General features: G+C 42.5%; 1 protein-coding gene across 1 annotated transcript; it reads right to left on the reverse strand.

Annotated features, from left to right (window-relative positions):
* Positions 1–5,067: 5,067 nt before the first annotated feature.
* LOC140016425 (uncharacterized) lies at positions 5,068–9,204 on the reverse strand. Its single transcript, XM_072069940.1, has 2 exons — positions 7,846–9,204; positions 5,068–7,740 (listed from the first exon to the last, which is right to left on the reverse strand). The coding sequence occupies exons 1-2, from the start codon at positions 9,202–9,204 to the stop codon at positions 5,068–5,070; spliced, it is 4,032 nt and encodes a 1,343-aa protein (XP_071926041.1).
* Positions 9,205–19,900: the final 10,696 nt, after the last annotated feature.

The following is a 19,900-nucleotide window of genomic DNA, read 5'->3' on the forward strand; positions in this document are numbered from 1 at the left end:
CCACATGTTGTCCTTAAGATATTCGTCATGTTTGACCTGATTATCTTTTTTTTTTCTTTTTGAGTGATTTGACCGTATTATCTTCATTTGCGAGCTTTTGGTAATGTCTGTGGTTGAATTAAAAAAGAAGACTGATGCGACTGCCAAAAACCAGACCCGAGCTGAGCTGTAGTGAGCCGAGCTGATCAGGCGCAATCGACCTGAGAGAGGAAGCCGAGCTAACGTAAACTACAAAGAAAGATCAAGTGCGGGACTGGTGTCCCCGGAATATCTCCGACGATCAAGTCAGTAAGCTTGTACTCGGAGCAATAGTCTAGAATACTTGTGTATGCGTACCTTGTATTGTCCTTACGCTTGCTATATATAGAGCAAAATGGATTGCAGTTTCCTTGTTGGAGTCAGTGTCCCCTTAGGGTTCGGAGTCTTCTTAGGGTTTCGTGCGGCGGCTCCTACAAGTTCGGAGGCGGCGGCCCATAGGCCCATCTCAAGGAGCAACAGGTAAGGCCGAGCTGGCATCCGCATGCCGAGCTGGCGCCCACGAGTTGTGAGGTCTCCACCATCGACCTGACGCGTACAACCTGCCGAGCTGACACGTGCCACGTGCAGATTTGCCCCACTACACTAGCCCCCTTGAGTCTAGAGTCACTGATGAGTCATGTGGGTCTGGACCAAATTTCGAAGCGTCACGTCGGATTCGTGCGGGACCCACGATCCCACGATCACGTACCTCCTCCGAAAAACTGCCACGTCCGTCGTCGCAACCGTCACTTTAAGGGTCACATCCTTCATGATGGCGGTTGGTCAGCTCAAGCGTCTTCCAAGGTAACCGCCCCCTTGCAATAAATTCAAATTCCTTCTTCGGGACTCTTCGGCTTCCCGCCCAGGGAGCCTATAAATAGACCCCACCAAACGTCACTTTCAAGCCTTCCTTCTCATTTTCTCTTCTCCTCCAGTCTTCTTCAGCTCGCCCCGCATTCGGTGAGGTCGTCCGAGAGTAGGGTAACCTTCTAAGCACACCTCAGCTCCTCTCCTTTATCCACCAGTAAGTCCTCTTTTTCCTTTTATGTCGTCTTCCTCCACACACTCAGACCTTACCAGCTCAGCACCTAGACGTAGGATTACCCGACCTGTACTTATAGAAATACCCTCCTCCAGTCCTTCTTCTTCCAGCTCGTCTGAGTCTGAATACCTTTCTCTCCCAGCCCCACCTCTCGCTATGGCCATGGACCAACCTGGCCCATCTGCTCAGCCCGGGGCTGGAGCTGCTGTCCCAGGGATTCCTCTGGAGGCAGTTCCAACTCGCTCTAGGGTAGGACCCCCTAGGGGGCCAGACATCGACTTTGGAGAAGTCGAAATTATTCCCCCCCTTCTCGACCAGGGGGACGTAGACGAGCTGGTGGGGAGGTATGACATCCTTCCCCAGTTCGAGGCTAGGGCAGCCCAGCCAGGGGAGTACGCTTGCCGACCTCCCCCTGGGTTTGTGGCTATCTACAGGGATCAGCTCGTGGCTGGTTTTCGCCTTCCCATTCCCCAATTTCTTTATGACATCCTAACCTTCTGGGGCATTCGAATCACCCAGGTCGTTCCCAACGCCATTCGGTCCATCCTCGGCTTCTTTATTTTGTGCCGAGCTCTTGAAATCCCTTATTCTCTGGACCTATTCAGGTCTTTCTTTCAGATGAAGGTGAGCGGCCCAATTCATGGTTGGTTCTACTTCGCTCGCAGGAGCGGAGGGGAACTCCCTACCCGCGAGCTGTTCACCCATATGCCTTCTTCCATCAAGGGCTGGAAAGCCCAGTTCTTTTTTGTGAAGAATACCGGGTTTCCTCCCCTAACTTGGAGGGAGGATACCCAGGTAACCGATCCAACCCCTTCTCCTCTGCCCGAGGCCGAGCTAGACCGCTTGGTCAGCTCGGAAGCTCAACTGAAGGTGAAGGAATTTAACAATGCCCAGCTCTGGTCGGCGGGGCTAATCCGAGCTGAGGTGAACGACCCTGCCCCTGATCTCCGACCTATCACCCCCGAGGAGCTGATAGCTTGTAATTTTTCGACCTCCTTCTTTCCATGAGTCCACATCGTCCTAACTGACTAAGTGTTTCTGTCCTGCAGTGAAGAGGTTTTCCCAGCTGCTGAACATTGGCGGAACTGGTAGTGCGAGCACGCCAACTCCTGCGCCTTCCACTGCGCCGAGCAGCACGGTGCCTCTACCTCCACCTGTGTCCACCCCCAAAATTGTCGCTCAGTCTTCACTAGGGGAGGGATCAAAGAAGAAAAGAAAGAAGTCAACGGCCAAGAAGGCCAGGACAGAGGCGGCTTCCCCCCAGTCCCAGGAGGAGCCCTCTACTGCCATTGCCTCTCATTACGGGGTGAGCTCCGCCGAGCAGCAGGCCTCGTCACAATCTCCCCCCGCTATGTGGCGCATGAGGAATGTGATTCCCATGAAGCCCCCTACCGAACTGGGCTCACACCCACACCCCCTCCATTTCTGCCCGAAGTGGAGGTTGTCGGTGAATGACCGAGCTCAGTTCCCTGAAGTGGCGAAGGAGCTCGTCAAGGGAGCGGTACTCCCCCGCGATCACCACTTTATCCAACTTGTCACCAATGCTGAGCTGCTAGAGCACTTCTACCTCAGCACTTTCTTTGGCATCCTTTCGAGTCCTGCTGCCTACTTATCCTGTAACTAATATGCAGCTCAATGTTGCGGGGGCCGAGCTGGCTCAGCGGTATGAGAACATGGGGGTCAACCTGTCCCAGGTTGACGCTGCCAAAGAGAAGTTGTCGAGCCAGCTCGAGGCTGCAGAGACCGAGCTGGAGACCCTGAAGAAGCAACTTGCAGATGCCAACTCCTCATGCGAACTGGAAAAGAAGAAAGCGGCCGAACTGGCTGCGACTCTGGAGGCAGAGCAGAAAAAATCTGCCGAGCTGGTGGAGGCGGCAAGGGAAGAAGGACGCCAGCTAGGCGTCAAAGAGTTCAAGAAGTCTGAGGGCTTCATGAACGACCTGACCCTCTTAAACGGCCCTGTCCTGCAACTCGGCTACACGAAAGCCTTGGTGGATGTAGAGTCCCTGAAGTTGCCGGGCTTTGACCTGAGCAAATGGCCTGACTTCAACCCCCAATCCACCAACCAAATTGACAGGCTTGTCACGGGCTATTCCAATGGCCGCGACCTGGCTGCCTTGATTGCCGACCCGACTCTTCCCGCACTCTCCCCAGAGCCAGAGCAAGAGCAACAAGGGGAGAACTAAGCAGATAGGGCTTAGACTAGCCTTGTAGGATGTTAGGCTAGAGTAGGGTCCGAGTTGGCCAGCTCGATTTTGTATGGCCCCCCACCTGTACATGCTTTCTGGTTTTGAATATATGTGGCCTTTTTCTTTCCCAACACTTGTAAAATTTTTCTTTTATTTCAAAGCTTTGAATACATTCATAATTCCAAATGCCGAACTACTAAAGTAAAAGCAGACCTGTCCAGCCGACCATTTTCAGCTCGGGCAGGATACTTAGAGAAAAAGCCTTAAATTTGAGTTGTGCCACGTGCGTGGGACTTCGCTTCCATCCAGACGAGTTAGTTTGCAGTAACCTGCTCGGTCAGCTTCCTTTACCACGTAGGGGCCTTCCCAATTTGGGTCTAACTTGCCTGTGCCCACAGCTCGGCTCACGGAGTTTTTGCGCAACACCAGGTCCCCCGTCTTGAAGGAGAGTTGCCTCACCCTGGTGTTGTAGTAAAGTGCGACCTGGCTCTTATACTTAGCCATTCTTATAGCCGCTTCTTCCCTTTTGTGCTCGAGTAGATCTAGGTCGAGTCGCATTTCCTCGTTGTTGCCCTGGGCCACGAAGTGTTGCACCCTGGCTGATGGTATCCCGATTTCCGCAGGGATCACTGCCTCCACCCCATATGCCAGAGCAAACGGAGTTTCCTGGGTAGCTGTTCGAGGAGTAGTTCGGTAAGCCCATAGTATAGTGGGCAGCTCGTCCAGCCAACCCGTCCGAGCAGATTCTATCCTTGTCTTCAAATCGTGCAGGATGGTTCTGTTAACATTCTCGACCAGTCCATTGGCCTGGGGGTGCCCTACTGAGGTGAAGTGTTGCTGAATGCCGAGCTCAGTGCACCACTCTTGAAGCGAGTGATCGGCGAACTGTCGGCCATTATCCGAGACGAGGGCCCTAGGTATGCCAAATCGGCAGACTATGCCTTTCCATAGGAACTTCTGAATTGACCTACTGCTGATTGTGCCGAGTGGCTCGGCCTCCACCCATTTGGTGAAGTAATCAATGGCTACCACTAAGTACTCGTAGCCCCCTAGAGCTCGTGGGAATGGTCCCAACAGGTCAATTCCCCATTGAAAGAACGGCCATGGGCTACTGAGAGGGATCATCTCCTGAGTGGGAGTGTGATGAACTGGAGCGTGTAGCTGGCAAGACTTACACCGAGCTACCAGCTCGGTTGAGTCTCTGAAGATGGTGGGCCAATAGTATCCGGCCAGCATTCCCTTCTTGGCCAATACCCTGGAGCCAACGTGATTGCCACAGATTCCCTCATGCAACTTGCGCAAGACATAGCTCCCTTCCTCAGGTGTCATACACCTCAGCCAGGGCTGAAAGTAGGATTTCCTATATAGGACTCCCTGCACGAGCGTGTACCTCTGCGACTTAAGGAGGATTTTACGGGCCTCTATCCTGCTCGGGGGGAGTTCCCCCTGCGCCAAGTATCGAACAATGGGGTCCATCCAGGAGCTCACCACCTGGATGACCGCAGCACTGACCTGGTCATATGCACGACTCCTGACGACCTCCACAACTATCTCCCGACCTAGGGTGCCAACCGAGGTGGAGGCCAGTTTGGACAGGGCATCAGCTCTCTTGTTCTGACTTCGCGGGATCTGCTCTAGCGCGAACTGCTCGAACAGGCCCTTCAGCTCATGTGTCTTGGCCACGTATTTCCTCAGCGTCCCCTCTTTGACCTCGTAGCTTCCCCATACCTGGTTAACTATCAGCTGCGAGTCGCTATAGACTTTCAACGATCTGGCCCCTAGCTTCCGAGCCATCTCCATTCCTGCAATTAGAGCCTCTTACTCAGATTCATTATTAGAGGCTCTGAAATCAAACCTTAACGCGTAAGGCAGCTCCTCTCTCGTAGGGCTGATTAGGAGAAGTCCTGCTCCGCATCCTTCTTTGCTTGACGCACCGTCCACATACAGCGTCCACGTGGGCTCTGTTTGCTCCACTGTTTCCCTAGCCTTCCCGTCTCGGGCTGCTGTCCTGGCCCGTTCGGCCTTGGCAGTCTCTTCGGGATATGCGACCTCAGCTGCGTCTCTGACCTGTTGGACCTCCACTGCGTCTATGGCCTGCTTGGCCTCTGCAGCCTCTCGGGCCGGTCCGGTCTCCCCAGCTTCTCTGGTCGATCCGCCCTCCGCTACCTGACTGGCCTGGGCGACCTCAGCAGTGTCTTTGGTCCGTGGGACCTCGGCTGCCTCTCTGACCTGCACGGCCTTGGTAGTCTCCGGGATCTGTGTGGCTCTGGCGGCGCACGCGTCCTTAACTCCCCTATCCGGTCTGGCCTGGTCTGTCTCCCCTCCAGTCGACCCAAAAGAGATGCCATCTGCTATGAAATCTGCCAGTGCTTGAGCTTTGATGGCCGTCTGGGGCTGGTATCCCAGATCGTATTCTGACAATTCCACAGCCCACTTCACCAACCGACCGGATGACTCAAGCTTGGAAAGGATCTGCTTCAGAGGCTGGCTCGTTATGACCAGCACGGGGTGGGCTTGAAAGTATGTCCGGAGCTTCCGAGCTGCGTGTACTAACGCTAAGATGTATCGTTCTATTGCCGAATATCCTGCCTCGGCCCCCTGCAGGGCGCGGCTAACATAGTATACGGGCTTCTGCACTTTGTCAACTTCTCGTACTAGTACTGCACTGATGGCCCCTTCTTCCGTGGCTAGATATAGGAACAAAGTCTCTCCCAGCACAGGAGAGGTCAAGGATGGCAGCCGAGTGAGATGTGCCTTCAGCTCATCGAATGCCCTCTGGCAATCCGAGTTCCATTCGAACTGCCGACCCCCTTTCAAAGCCTTGAAGAAAGGTGACCCCCGAACGGCCGATTTGGATAGGAACCTATTCAGGGCTGCCATCCTCCCTGTCAGGCGCTGCACCTCCTTGATACTCCGAGGTGGGGCCATGTCCATGATTGCCTTGATTTTATCTGGGTTGGCTCTCACTCCTTCCTTTGAAATCATGTAGCCCAGAAATTTTCCTGACCTAACCCCAAAGGTGCACTTCTTGGGGTTTAGCCGCATTCGCGAGCTCCGAAGAATATCAAGGATTTCCCTCAAATCATCAATGAACTGCTCCTGAGCTCGGCTTTTGACCAGCATGTCGTCCATATAAACCTCCATGTTGCGACCGATCTGGTTTTTGAACAGTTTGTTCACCAGCCTCTGGTAGGTCGCACCCGCGTTTTTCAGGCCGAAGGGCATAGTGACATAGCAATATGTGCCGTCCTCGGTGATGAACGAGGTCTTCTCCTGATCCTCCTCGTCCATGGCTATCTGATGGTACCCCTTGAAGGCGTCCAAGAAACAGAAGACCTCATAGCCCGCTGTTGAGTCCACGAGCTGGTCAATCCGTGGAAGTGGGTAACAGTCCTTCGAGCAGGCCTTATTCAAGTCGGTGAATTCCACACACATCCTCCAAGCTTTCTCCTCCTTCTTGACCAGCACCGGATTGGCCAGCCAAGTCGGGTAGTAGACTTCCTTAACGATTTTCGCCTCCAGCAGCTTGCTCACCTCGCCTTTGACGACCTCCTGTCTTTCTGGAGCAAAATTTCTTTTCTTCTGTTTTACTGGTCGGACGTCGGGGTCTACATGCAGTCTGTGAACGGCCAGCTCGGTCGGGACCCCTGGCATATCGTCCACACTCCAGGCGAATATCTCTGCATACTCTTCTAAGAGGGATTGCAGGGAGTTCCGAGTTGACTCGCTCAGGCAGGTGCCAATCTTAACCGTGCGTTCAGGTCGGCCAAGGCGGACAGGCAGCTCGATCAACCCTTCATCCGTCTCCAGCCTTTCCCCCTTCTCCAGGGGCTCCCAAGGCTCTAAACAAGTAGTTTGTGCTATCAGCTTCTCCTTGCCCTTGAGGGTGGCAATGTAGCACGCCCTGGCTACTTCCGGGTCTCCGAGAACCTCCGCCACCCCAGCCGGAGTGGGGAACTTCATACTGAGGTGTAGAGTGGAACACACAGCTCGGAGGGCATTCAGGGTAGGCCGTCCAAGTATCATGTTGTATGAAGAGGGCTCATTCACCACCGCAAAGTTCACCGGAACAGTCCGGCACCTCGGTGAAACTCCCACTGTGACCATGAGGGTTACCATTCCTTCTGGCCTCACGGGAGGACCCGCAAACCCGATTAACGGAGTTCGCACCGGGATGAGCTGCCTGTCTTCCAGCTGCAGCTCCTTGAAGGTCTTGTAATACTGCACATCTATGGCACTTCCATTGTCTATGTATACCTTTTTCACCTTGTAGTTACAGGTGACGACCTCTATCACGATGGCCTCGTGGTTATTAGAAGCCAGAGGTACTGCATCCTCAGGTCCATAGATAATTTCCTCATATACCTTCAATCGCTTCGCCGAGCTCTCCCGCGTGGGAGGGGGGCGGTTGTGCCGCCGAGCTGTATGACTATCCCCGCCGGCAGGTCCCCCGGCAATGGTGTTAATCACCCCCGCCAGATTCTGTGTTTCCTGCTCGAGAGTTCGGCCTCGATGCCCCTGAGGTCGGTTCTGGGGGTAGGTCGGTCGTTCCGACCTAGTCCTTCCCCGTTAGGGATCAGCTCGTTCATCTCGTACGAACTGCCCCAGGTGACCTCGTTTGATCAGTTTTTCAATGTCCTTCTTAAGGTGACGACAGTCCTCCGTGTCATGCCCTACGTATCGGTGATATGCACAGTATAGCCCCTGGTCTCGTCTACTTTTGTCCCCGCCCAGGGGTCGGGGAGGTCGGGACAGCCCCTCCTGCTCCATCACCGCGAGGACCCGAGCGCGGGGCGCAGTGAGTGTAGTCCAGGGTTTGTCACCCCCCATGGGCCGGTTCGTGGGTGGTCGGTCGTAGGCACTCTTCCTGCCCAACCCAGATCGCGCATCCACCTGGTCCGTGCCCCTCCTGCGCTTGTCGTCTCTCAGTCTTTCCTGCGCACTCTTCAAGCGATTGGCCTCCTCCGCATTGGCTTTCTCGTGCGTGCGGTCTAGCATCTCCCGAACTGACTTGGGTGGTCTCTCCACCAGCTCGGTGTAGAGCTTCTGTTTGCGCAGCCCGTTGATGAAGGCTGCCATGACCACCTTGTCATCGCGATCCCTGACCTGAAGGGACTCGTTATTGAAACGCACCATATACTCGCGTAAGGATTCCTCAGGCCTTTGCTGAATGGTCATTAGGTGCGCCGTGCTCTTGGAGAAGGCTCGTGATGAGACAAACTGGGCTGCAAACAGCCGAGCTAGCTGAGCAAAGGACCTAATGGACCTGGGGGGAAGCCCCTGGAACCACTGACGTGCCTTCCCCTCCAGAAACATGGGAAAAGTCTTGCACCTGACCGCATCTGCGGCAGTTTGCAGACGCATTTGGGTCAGGAATGCAAACAAATGATCCTCCGGATCCGTGGTCGCATCGTAAGGCTTCATGTTAGGTATCTTGAACTTCGCGGGCAACGGATAGTTTTCTATATCAGGCACGAAAGGGGACGCGATGTACCTGTCCGCCTCGGCATCCAAGAGCAGGTCCAGCTCGTCCTGCACCTGGAGCTGCTCTTTCCGAGGTGAGGGCTCATCCTTAGAATACCTCCGGACAGGCTCCGGGTGTTCAGTTCGGGAGTGCTTGTGAGGGGGCTCCCCCACGTCGATGTGCTCACTTGAGGGCTCCCGGCGCACGCGTTTGAGCTGGGGGTTGCGGCTCCCAGTCCTGGACTCGGTTGGACCCTCCGAGTTCTTCGGCTCCTGGCCCAGATGCCCTCCTGTCTGCCCCCTGAGGTAATTCACAATGGCCTCGAAAGTGGGCAGGTTTCCTACTACCGCCTGAACCAGTTGCTCCGGCGGGATCCGCGAGAGTCCCGTCCCCTCGCCTCCAGGGGTCGGACTCCGGGCAGACTGTTGGGGGCCGCTTCCTCCGTTCCCCTTGGATCCATCGGCATTCCTCTGAGACCTCGTTCTTGGCATGATTCGCAAGAGAAGTTACGTGTTTTCCACAGACGGCGCCAATTGATGCGACTGCCAAAAATCAGACCCGAGCTGAGCTGTAGTGAGCCGAGCTGATCAGGCGCAATCGACCTGAGAGAGGAAGCCGAGCTAACGTACCTACAAAGAAAGATCAAGTGCGGGACTGGTGTCCCCGGAATATCTCCGACGATCAAGTCAGTAAGCTTGTACTCGGAGCAATAGTCTAGAATACTTGTGTATGCGTACCTTGTATTGTCCTTACGCTTGCTATATATAGAGCAGAATGGATTGCAGTTTCCTTGTTGGAGTCAGTGTCCCCTTAGGGTTCGGAGTCTTCTTAGGGTTTCGTGCGGCGGCTCCTACAAGTTCGGAGGCCCGGCCCATAGGCCCATCTCAAGGAGCAACAGGTAAGGCCGAGCTGGCATCCGCATGCCGAGCTGGCGCCCACGAGTTGTGAGGTCTCCACCATCGACCTGACGCGTATAACCTGCCGAGCTGACACGTGTCACGTGCAGATTTGCCCCACTACAAAGACATTTTGTAGGAGTTTGCAAAGCCCAGTCTCTCGAGATCATTTTGCTATTTCAGTACTAATAACCCCAATTTTCTCATGTCTTTTCTAAATAATAATAATAATAAATCTAGGGTCGCCCTAAGGCCCAAAATTTTTTTTTTCAAAATAGTGCAATTGATTAAACAAAATTTTGTGTCGATCTTTTCAAGTAGCTTATTTTTTCTTTTCTTTCTTTCTTTTTTCCAAATAGAAACTCTAGACCTTTGGAGGGCTTCTGGGTGACAAGAAAGAGTGTTTAAGGCCACTCCATCTCTTACACCAAAAGTTTTCCAGCCATAATTCATCTAGTGTACAGCATAATTGAAAGTGCCTCTAAGTCTAACAACGTGAAAGAAAAAAAAGAAGCTTTCATTTCTTATTAATCTGATTACCAAATTTAATCTATGCTTTGTCTAGACGTGGTAAATGTGGTCCAGGGAAAAAAGAGATTAAATTGTTAACCACAGAATAAACAATTTTTTTCCTCTATAAAAAACTTGGCCATGGGAGAAAAAGTGCAAAGGCACGAAAATTTGCTTTTCACATTCGTGGCTAGGCTATTGTTGTCTCCCTATTCCTTTACGGTAACATGAGACTGATCCATCTGTTTCTAAAAGGTTAGCCTTTTCCCTTTTACCTTATTTTTGTGGGGGCTAATTAAAAAGTTTAAGTGGTTTTGATTTCGAGACTATGAATTACTTAAGGATGGTGTGTCGGTGCAGTAATGATTCCATAAGATTCGGTCCACTTATTGTGTTCGTTGCATTTTCCAATTTGATGTTACGTTATTGTAATTAGTTTAATGAATTGGCAGGATAACTCAATAAAAAGACAGTATATATAATCTTGGGGAATTCCCCAACATATATACATAAGAATAGAACTGGCAAAAAATCCAACAATCCACCCAATTCATCCATTAATTTTAAAGGATGGGTTGGGTCAGTTCGGTTATAGGTTTTGTTGAGTTAAGTAAGAACAACTCAACTTATTTATTGAGCGGGTTAGGTTTTTTAATTTGAACACTTAATACCTAATCTGTTTAAAAAAAATTCAAAACAATAAAAATAAGATTCAATACACATCTACCCAACCACTTGTATTTAGACACATGATAACAATTCGTTGACCAATTTGTATTCAAATTTCTCATATATATGTTTTCAATCAATTTTTTTAATTTTTATTTAAAAGAAAAAAGAAACTTGAAATAAAAACTCCTGCTTATTTTACTTTTGCAACAATAGTTAAACTTGCTCAACATCTATAATAATTTATTATACCTTTTAAGAGTATGTTGTTTTTCTCCCTTTTTTTTTATTGTTGTTCTTCAATTGTTACTTACTTCTCTGTTTGTTAATATTTCATGTACCTAGAATAGAATATTAAATTTGTTCTAATTGCATTTTTTTTACTTTTTCTTTCACTTGTTTTATTTCATTGTTGATAATTCCTCATCAATATTATAATACAACAAATTATATGTCTCTTAATTACATTTTTTAGCATAATATAATCTAGCATTCAATAATTTAAATATATAGAATATTACAACTTACAATAGAACAAATATGAATAGCAAATAAGTTGTGACAAAAATAAGTTTCAATCAATTAGTGGTATTAAAAAGTATAAAGTAAATAAATTTTTTTAGCTAATCTATTTAAATGTACAATTTATTATCTAAAATTCGCAATACAAGCAATATAAAATATTATTCTATTTATGATGTGTTTCCAAGGAGTTTAAGAAATGAGTGTGGGTTTGTGTGTGTGAAAGTGTGTTAGTGTGTGAAATATATTTATGTATGTGAAAATGTATTTATATATGTGAAAAAAATCTTTTTTTGTGTGTAAATGTATAAGAGAGAATTTATGTATCACAATATATTAATCAATATATTGGATCATATTTGGATCATGGGTTTGAGATGATCCAATATGATCCAACCAAAAATCAATCCAATCTAAAGTTGAGTGAGTTGAGTATAACTCATTTAAGTGAAATCCCAATATCAACCTGCCCAAAATCCATCCAACCCATCTAATTGTCAGGTATACATAAGAAAATGATATAATCCTTGCTTCAAATCTTCTATTTCGAAATTATCTTATACCCTGTATTTATACAGAAGCTATATAAACAAGGGTCAGACAAGATAGAAGGTAATTTTGTAAACACGAGACAGAAGGTGATTTCGAGTCAGAAGATGTGAAATGATCCCTTCAATCAACAAATCAAAGGTTTGCTTAGATTGATAGGACAAAGGATTTGAAGTGATCCCCTCGGTTAACAAGTCAAAGGTTTGCTTAAGTTTTCCCTCAGTCAACAAGTCAAAAATTTGCTTAGATTTATCAATGCATCAATACGTATTTAGATAGATGAGACAAAAGGTAAAGGTAATTTTGGTAATTTTGGGACAAAGTATTTGAAGCATATATTCTTGGGATCTATTTTTTTACTTAAATTCAATTGATTTAAGATTTACTCAAAGAGTTCAAGTTCACTTCAAACACTACAAGAAATTTGGCCTTTTATGACAACAAAAAATCATCACTAAAAATAAAAAAGTTGTCATTATATGAGTATAGTGACGACTTTTTCCATTGTCACATCGATGCCACTAATTCTATGTCACAAATGGGTACGTGTGACAACCCTTTAAAAGTCGTCATTAAATCTTGTTATTTAATGACGAGGACAAAGTCGTCACTAATGGTTATCATTATGTGACAAATTTTCTTGTCACTATTTCACATATTTTTTTTGTCATAAATGGAGCAAAAGTCGTTACAAATTTGAAGTCTACAGTGACGACTTGAACTTGTCACTATCAGTTCTAGTATTCAGTGACAGGAATAATCGTCACTTAGTGAACTCGCATAAAGGTTGTCACTGAACTTTATCTTAACAAGCTACAATTGTTCATCATTGTCACGGCATTTCCAACAATTGAAGCAAAACTCAATTTGACAAAAGGCTTGGTGAACTTGCATGCTAGTGACAACCTTCCTTTGAAAGTTGTCACTGAGTTTTGTCTTCAAGAGTTGACATTGACCATTACAAATATAGTATTGCCATGGCATTTTCAACAATTATAGTAAAACATTCAATTTGACAAAAGACAAAATCAACATGAAAGATATGCCGCAAATTCATATATATGGTCATAACGCATCTTTAAATTAATCAAAACAAAAGTGAATCACAAATGTTGGGTCCCAAATCCCACATAATCAGTTCAAGTAATAATGACCAATACATATACTTCCCAAGAGATATAGTACTAGATTTCTAAACTAAAGCATAGATTACAGCACCAATGTCAAATTTCAGTCATCTCTATCAGCATATCCAATAGTCTTCTCATGATCAATATGAAGCTAGACTGCATTGAAAATAAACTATTAAATGCATTAGAGTATACTTTAATTAGAAAATATGCTATTACAACCTTACACTACTGAATTTGAATGAATAATCAACATATGCTGCAAACAGGTCAGCACTTTTAACAGCATAATCAACATATTCGAGTTTATTCTAAGAACAGGTTCGAAAAGCACAACTTTTGCCATTCCTCTTTTGCATATTGGCCAGAAAAAAATCACTAATACTATACTCTTCAAATTCATATCCAACATAACAATTACATGGAAACTCAAATTGGGACTTTGTGCCAGGCAATTTCATTTGTTGAAATAGATAAAAGTGGGATGATTGAGATAATTTAAGACAGTAGCAGTGAAAAAGACAATTACATGATCACTTTGAACAATTCAAATAAAGCCACACCGATAATTTATTTTCCACAGTTATGAACACAACTACATACAACAAATTTCTTCTAAAAAGTTTTGCAGGAAAGTTATAAATTTTGTTCCATCTCAAAATGTAGTTGAAAAGGATGCGGCATCTCATCAAGAATTTAACTAGCCAATGCTGCCATGTTCAAAACTCAAAGATGCAAAGTTTAGTAACATTTAACATTTAACCTCCAAATTGCATAGCCCACGACCCTTTGAAGTCCCAGGTGATATATCATGTGAAAAACAGATATATCTTATGTAGTTTTGAAAGTGCTTTCAATAAAAAACATCCCTTCTAGTTTAATATCTGCACAAGAGAACAACTAAATTAACAGTTTTCTAGCTTCAATTCTAAACCAACCATTTACAAAATTTAAATGGTTTACAAAACGAATAACAAAAGTTAGGGAATCGACTCACAGTGTTCTCTTGAAGTTTCAAGAATCTACGCAATCTTTAGAGGAAAAGACAATCTTCTTGCCAAGAGAAGGGCAACCGAAAAGGGCTAGCTTTTTCAAGTCGTTGTGTGACATCCATCTGAAAATCCAATTCACAAGATTGAGATGGAGAAGATACAAGCTAGGAAACTCAATACATTGAAAATGCTTTACTAATCTCTGTGAGGTATAAAACTTGCACCAAAAGAAGCTAGAGCAAGAACTTATTAGAAGGCCAAGTAATGGTAGACTGTTTCACTCCAAATTCAGCAGAATATGCAACATACAAAGAATTACCCCGGTACTTTAGCAATCTACTCCACTCTGTAATAGTACAAATATTGAGCACAACTTAAAAAGTTACTCATTGCTTCACGTCAAGGTACCAAAAATTTTTCCCCCTCAGTTACCACGTCACTTGATGATTTTATTGTGTTTTTGAATGCAATGACTTGTTAAAATGAAAATATTCAAGCGTAACTACAACTTGAGCACAAATGGCCATTAAATTATGTGATCTTCACATATAGCACATAATTGAATTTGCAACGAATTGCAATGTACCCTCAATGTTCTTGCAACAATGTCCTTAACCACTCTACTTGATTTCATCTACTTCATTTGAAAATAAAAGCATGGTGTCCATCCTCTTGTTTGCTTGCTAACTCACTTCCATTTACAGTTTTTCTCTTCTTGCTTTCTCAAAGATTAGTTACAAACAGGACAAAAAGGATTAATAGCAGGGCAGTAGTAGGCAAAAGCCAAAAAAATGAACGGACACAAGCTGGCAACCTAGCAACAAAATTTCATCAAAACACTTGTTGTTCACAACAAACAAGAAAAAAAAAGGAACAGGGCAGTACTTCCATGCCCTCATTATAGTTCATGCATAAAAAATTGGAGCCACTACAAAGGGAAGACGAAGATGTCAGGAAATGAAATAGACAACCTTCTTGTCCACAAGTTTGAAGAAAGCAAAGTTCCATCAGATATCCATTCTTAAGCACTGTATAACTAATCCTAAGTTTGAGATAAAAAGTTAGAATCTTCTTTCTGTTCCCCTCTTAATAGTTAATACATTCAAGTAAGTAACCCAAAGAAAGCAGAACATTCATTAGTCCATGCCAAAAATACCATTCCTACAATTGCATTAACATGACTACAAGCAACTCACCAGGGCAAATTATAATCTAAGTACACAAGAGAAAGCATATTACTAGAAAACTTATCTGATTATTCTCATAATCAGATTGAAGAATTCAAAAAATCACATATGATATCTAGAAATCAACCACTCAATATTTATAGATTAGCGCTTCAATATACAAATGCAAGAAATTCATAGAGAATCAAGGATGCCAAGAACGAGCAAATTATATCTCTGCCTTATGACAAGAATAAAAATCCTTACTTTGCAATCCTTACTCTGCCTTTGACACGAATACTCCATCAATCTTTAGCTGGTTCCTCTTATCTCACTGGAAAGGTCAAACAGCAGAGATATCTTGGACAAAATTTCATGAAGCACTAACATCACAAATGAACGAATCCAAGTGCTCAATGAAGAAGTTTGAATGATTAATTGTTCACTGGATTGTCCCAATTAGCACATCTAGACTATATAGTAAGTAATCATATCAAATACTAATAAACAAGGATAAGGGAGTGATTTTCGAATTAAAGAACTAATTAATAACATTAAGATATTTGCTTGAGTATTTGTTTTGTCCCCTTTAAGGTATCCTATGATTAAATCATAGCAATTGAAAGAACATAGGTACAAACAAAACTCAATACGTCAGTCAACCCAGCTATTAAAAGAAATTAAAAACTCCCACAAGCCTATAGCATTTTTGTCTAAGAAAAGCCCATGACGTGTCTACTTGTGAGCACAAACAGTTAATTGGCATTAAAGGGGAATTACCATGGAGTAAAACTACACAGGTATGCAGAAAACGAACTTAGAGCACAATGGAAAAGAAAATTGCAAAATATGTACCAAAAAGAGATCAAATTAAAGAAAAAGGCTAACATTCAATGGTCAGTCATTAAATACGTATTGTATAAACAATATCTCACCCTTAGTTCCACACGGAAAAGATAAGGCCTCTTCTCTGTGTCATGAGAAAATTGAACTTTTCCTTTTTTTCTCTCCTGACTTCATCCATTCCTTATTAACATTAGGATGAATCCACATATTTTCCATGTCTTCTTTCGAAGTTCTGGAGTCCCAAGTTGTACTCAATGGACCTGCTGCCTCGTGTATAAACACACAAAATTTCTTTTTCAGCACAAATTGGAGTGAATTAATAAAAGATAGAATGAGATTCACAATAGTCATATCATAAAATTCAAAATGCTAATTTGGTAAAAGTCAAACTAGTCAGGTTTCAAGGACAGAGCCTCCTCTTTCCTTGGGAATTTCTTTTCTCTCTTTTTACTTTTTTCAAAGCTTTCGTGTGGTGGGTTTTGTCCCAGATCCTCTTTCTGCAGTCCATACCTTCAATAGGAAAGCAAGGGTAGTTTGATTGCAAAGAGATTCAACAGAAAAAACTTTGTGGGGAAAGGAAAATGTTGGCTGAGAGTTTTGAGAGATAGTTTGCCATGAGAGAGTTTGTGAGAGAGATGAGAAGAACCAAAATTTCACTTGCCGGCAAAATGAAAGTTTTGAGATTTGACTAAGTGTTTTGGCAGGCAAAGGAGTCCTCTACCAAAATCAAACGACATGGTTTTATGTTTTAACTTTTTTGGTGTATCTCATATTTTCTCAAGCGTCATGATAGGGAGTCTAAAGACACATTATTATTTTTATATCAGATAAAATAAAAAAAAATTAAAATATATATTATTGAATTGATAACAAGTGTCATAATAGAAGTGCTATAATGACACAAACCAATAAGTGTCCTTATAGACGTGTCAGGAAAAGCCATTTTTGTTGTAGTGCTAATTGATCAAATTATTGTTCGAAAAAAAATTGCAACAATAAGGTTATTATTTTGAGCTTTTTTACTTCACAAGTTGTATATGGAACTTTATTTGTTACATTAAAACTTTGAAAATTTAGTGTTTTTTGGATAATTTTTGGAAAATTTAGTGTTTTTGGGATTAATTTAGTGTTTTTAAAAATTAGTGTTTTTGGAATATTTAGTGTCTTATTAATAATATGTTTATGATTAAAAAAAATCTTTTAATGCAAATATTTTTTGTATTAATTTAATAATTTTATTAATTATGTACGAAATTGTGATCTGACAAGACCTAACAAGCTGTTTAGTTGATCAATTAACCAAAATAGTTTGCTAATATATGCATGAAACACCAAATGTATTTGGTACAAATACCGATTTATAAACCATAAATAATGTGACTATTGTAATTGATAATAAACTCCAGCCATGCGATTGTCAAGATTTTACTTAATTTCATGTTGAATTTTATTGTTCTTTGCCATTATTTTCACACTATACTAGTCAATAATTTTCCATGTGTTGTCAAGACAATTAGATAGGGAATCCATGATATTTTTTAACCTTAGCTAAGTTCGATACAAGTTATTAGCTAAGTTTGGAACAATTATAAAAATATGTATATATATTTTATTAAAATATCTTTCTCATTTTGCTAATGAAAAACATCAACCAAAGTGTAAAGGATAGGGTGCCATAATAGAATTAATGAAATCGGTTTATCACATACGAGGCTGAATTGTAAAAGATAAGGTGTCATAATTGAGTTAATGGAATCAGTTTATTACATATGGGGCTAAAATGTAAAATTTAGGGTGTCATAATAAGATTAATAAAATTTATTTATCACATATAAGCCACATTGAAAAAATTAGGGTGACATAGTAGAAATAATGAAAGTGAGTTAGGAACAAGCACTTTAAAAATATGTTTATGATTCAAAAAAAGATATTTTAATGCAAATATTTTTTGTATCAATTAAATAATTTTATCAATTATGCACGAATTATGGTCTGACAAGACCAAACAATTTGTTTAGTTGATCAAATAACCAAAATAGTTTACTAATACATGCATGAAACACGAAATCTATTTGATACATGTACTGATTCATAAACCATAAACAATTTGATTATTGTAAATTGTAATACATAACAAACTCCAGTCACGGAATTGTCAGGATTTTTACTTAATTTCATATTAAATTTTATTATTCTCTTCTATTATTTTCACACTATGTTAATCAGTAATTTTCCATATGTTGTCAAGAGAACTAAATAAAGAATTCATGATATTTTTTAACTTTATAGCAAGGTATTAGCTATGTTTGGAATAATTAAAAAATACGTAAACATTGTTTTTTACAGTACATTCCTCATTTTGCTAATGATAAACACAATCTAAAGTGTAAAAGCATAGGGTGCCATAATAGAATTAATAAAACTTTTCTTTATCACATACGAGGCTAAATTGCAAAAGATAAAGTGTCATGGTAGAGTTAATGAGATTAGTTTACCAAATACGGGGCTAAAATGTAAAAGCTTGGGTGTCATAATATAATTAATTATATTTACTTGCAACGAATGGGCCATATAGAAAAAATTAGGGTGGTATATGGGGTTAAAATGTAAAAGTTAGGGTGTCATAGTAAAATTAATAAAATTTATTTACAACACATAGGTCACATTGAAAAAATTAAGGTGGTATATGCGGTCAAAATGTAAAAGTTAGGGTGTCATAGTAAAATTAATAAAATTTATTTACAACACATAGGCCATATTGAAAAAATTGTGGTATATGGGGTTAAAATGTAAAAGTAAGGGTGTCATAGCAAAATTAATAAAATTTATTTACAACACATGGGCCATATTGAAAAAATTAAGGTGATATAAGGGTGTCATAGTAGAATTAACAAAACTTATTTACAACATATGGACCATATTGAAAATATTAGGGTGACATAGTAGAATTAGTGAAAGTGAGATGGGAATAAATGCTTTGGACAATGACGACTAGTTATTGTCACTAATTTAGAACTGACAATCATATTGTGACGATATTTTAAGTTGTCACTGTAGGACAAGTTTCAATGACAACATGTTTTCCAGTCGTCACAATGGTAATCTCCCGCCATACTGGATAGTTGCGCGCCATCCGTATTGTGACGACTTATCCCGTGTTGTCACTGCTGATGGGTGAACCCACGATCAAGTATGACGACATTAAAATCGTCACTAAAGTATGACAACTTTCTCTCTTGTCGCAGAGAATATTTTCACAAAAGGCCAAATTTCTTGTAGTGAAAAACACATGAATATTTACAGACAATACATTTCCAAATATTCTTGGTAATCTTATAGAACACTAATATCCTTATACTATATAAGAATGAGTTTAGGGCAAAAATGTTCTTTGGATTTCAACCGCAATGGTGGAGTTATTTTGGAAATGTGAGAATATTTGAATTGCAATTGAAGTATTGAATATAAGTCATTATAGCTAATTTAGTTTTCTTGTAATTATTTAGATGTCTTTTTAAACATTTAAAACTAGGGGTAAGTTTGATATGCAACAGTGGCCTTGTTTGGATCCTAAGTTTTTTGGTAGTTTGTCTAAAATTTTAGTGTAGATCACTGTAGAAGTTGTAGAAAAAGTTACTGTATAAGTTTTTAAAAAACTTTATTGTAGCAAAAAAAAATTTTTAATAACTTCCAAATTTTTTTTCTGTAGCAAAAAAATTTTGCTCCATATTACTGTAGCAAAATTATTATGACTTTTTTCAACTAGTTGATACAAATTGGTAAACATGTATATTTTCTTATATTTCACAGTAATATGGAATCTAAAAACCTGTATGCAAATAATTTGTTATAGCAAAATAATTTGGAAATGTTGTGAAATCTATTACATTCATACAAGTGGAAAGGA

This window comes from Coffea arabica, chromosome 11c (genome assembly GCF_036785885.1).
Source record: "Coffea arabica cultivar ET-39 chromosome 11c, Coffea Arabica ET-39 HiFi, whole genome shotgun sequence".
NCBI classification, from domain to species: domain Eukaryota; kingdom Viridiplantae; phylum Streptophyta; class Magnoliopsida; order Gentianales; family Rubiaceae; genus Coffea; species Coffea arabica.

What these genes read in the sequence shown, in the direction of transcription:
- LOC140016425 (XM_072069940.1), bottom strand. Translation starts at nt 9,204, where the DNA reads ATGCCAAGAACGAGGTCTCAGAGGAATGCCGATGGATCCAAGGGGAAC. An exon ending in GAGGTCACCTGGGGCAGTTC is followed by an intron (nt 7,741 to 7,845) that starts GTACGAGATGAA and finishes ACTCTCGAGCAG; the next exon opens with GAAACACAGAATCTGGCGGG.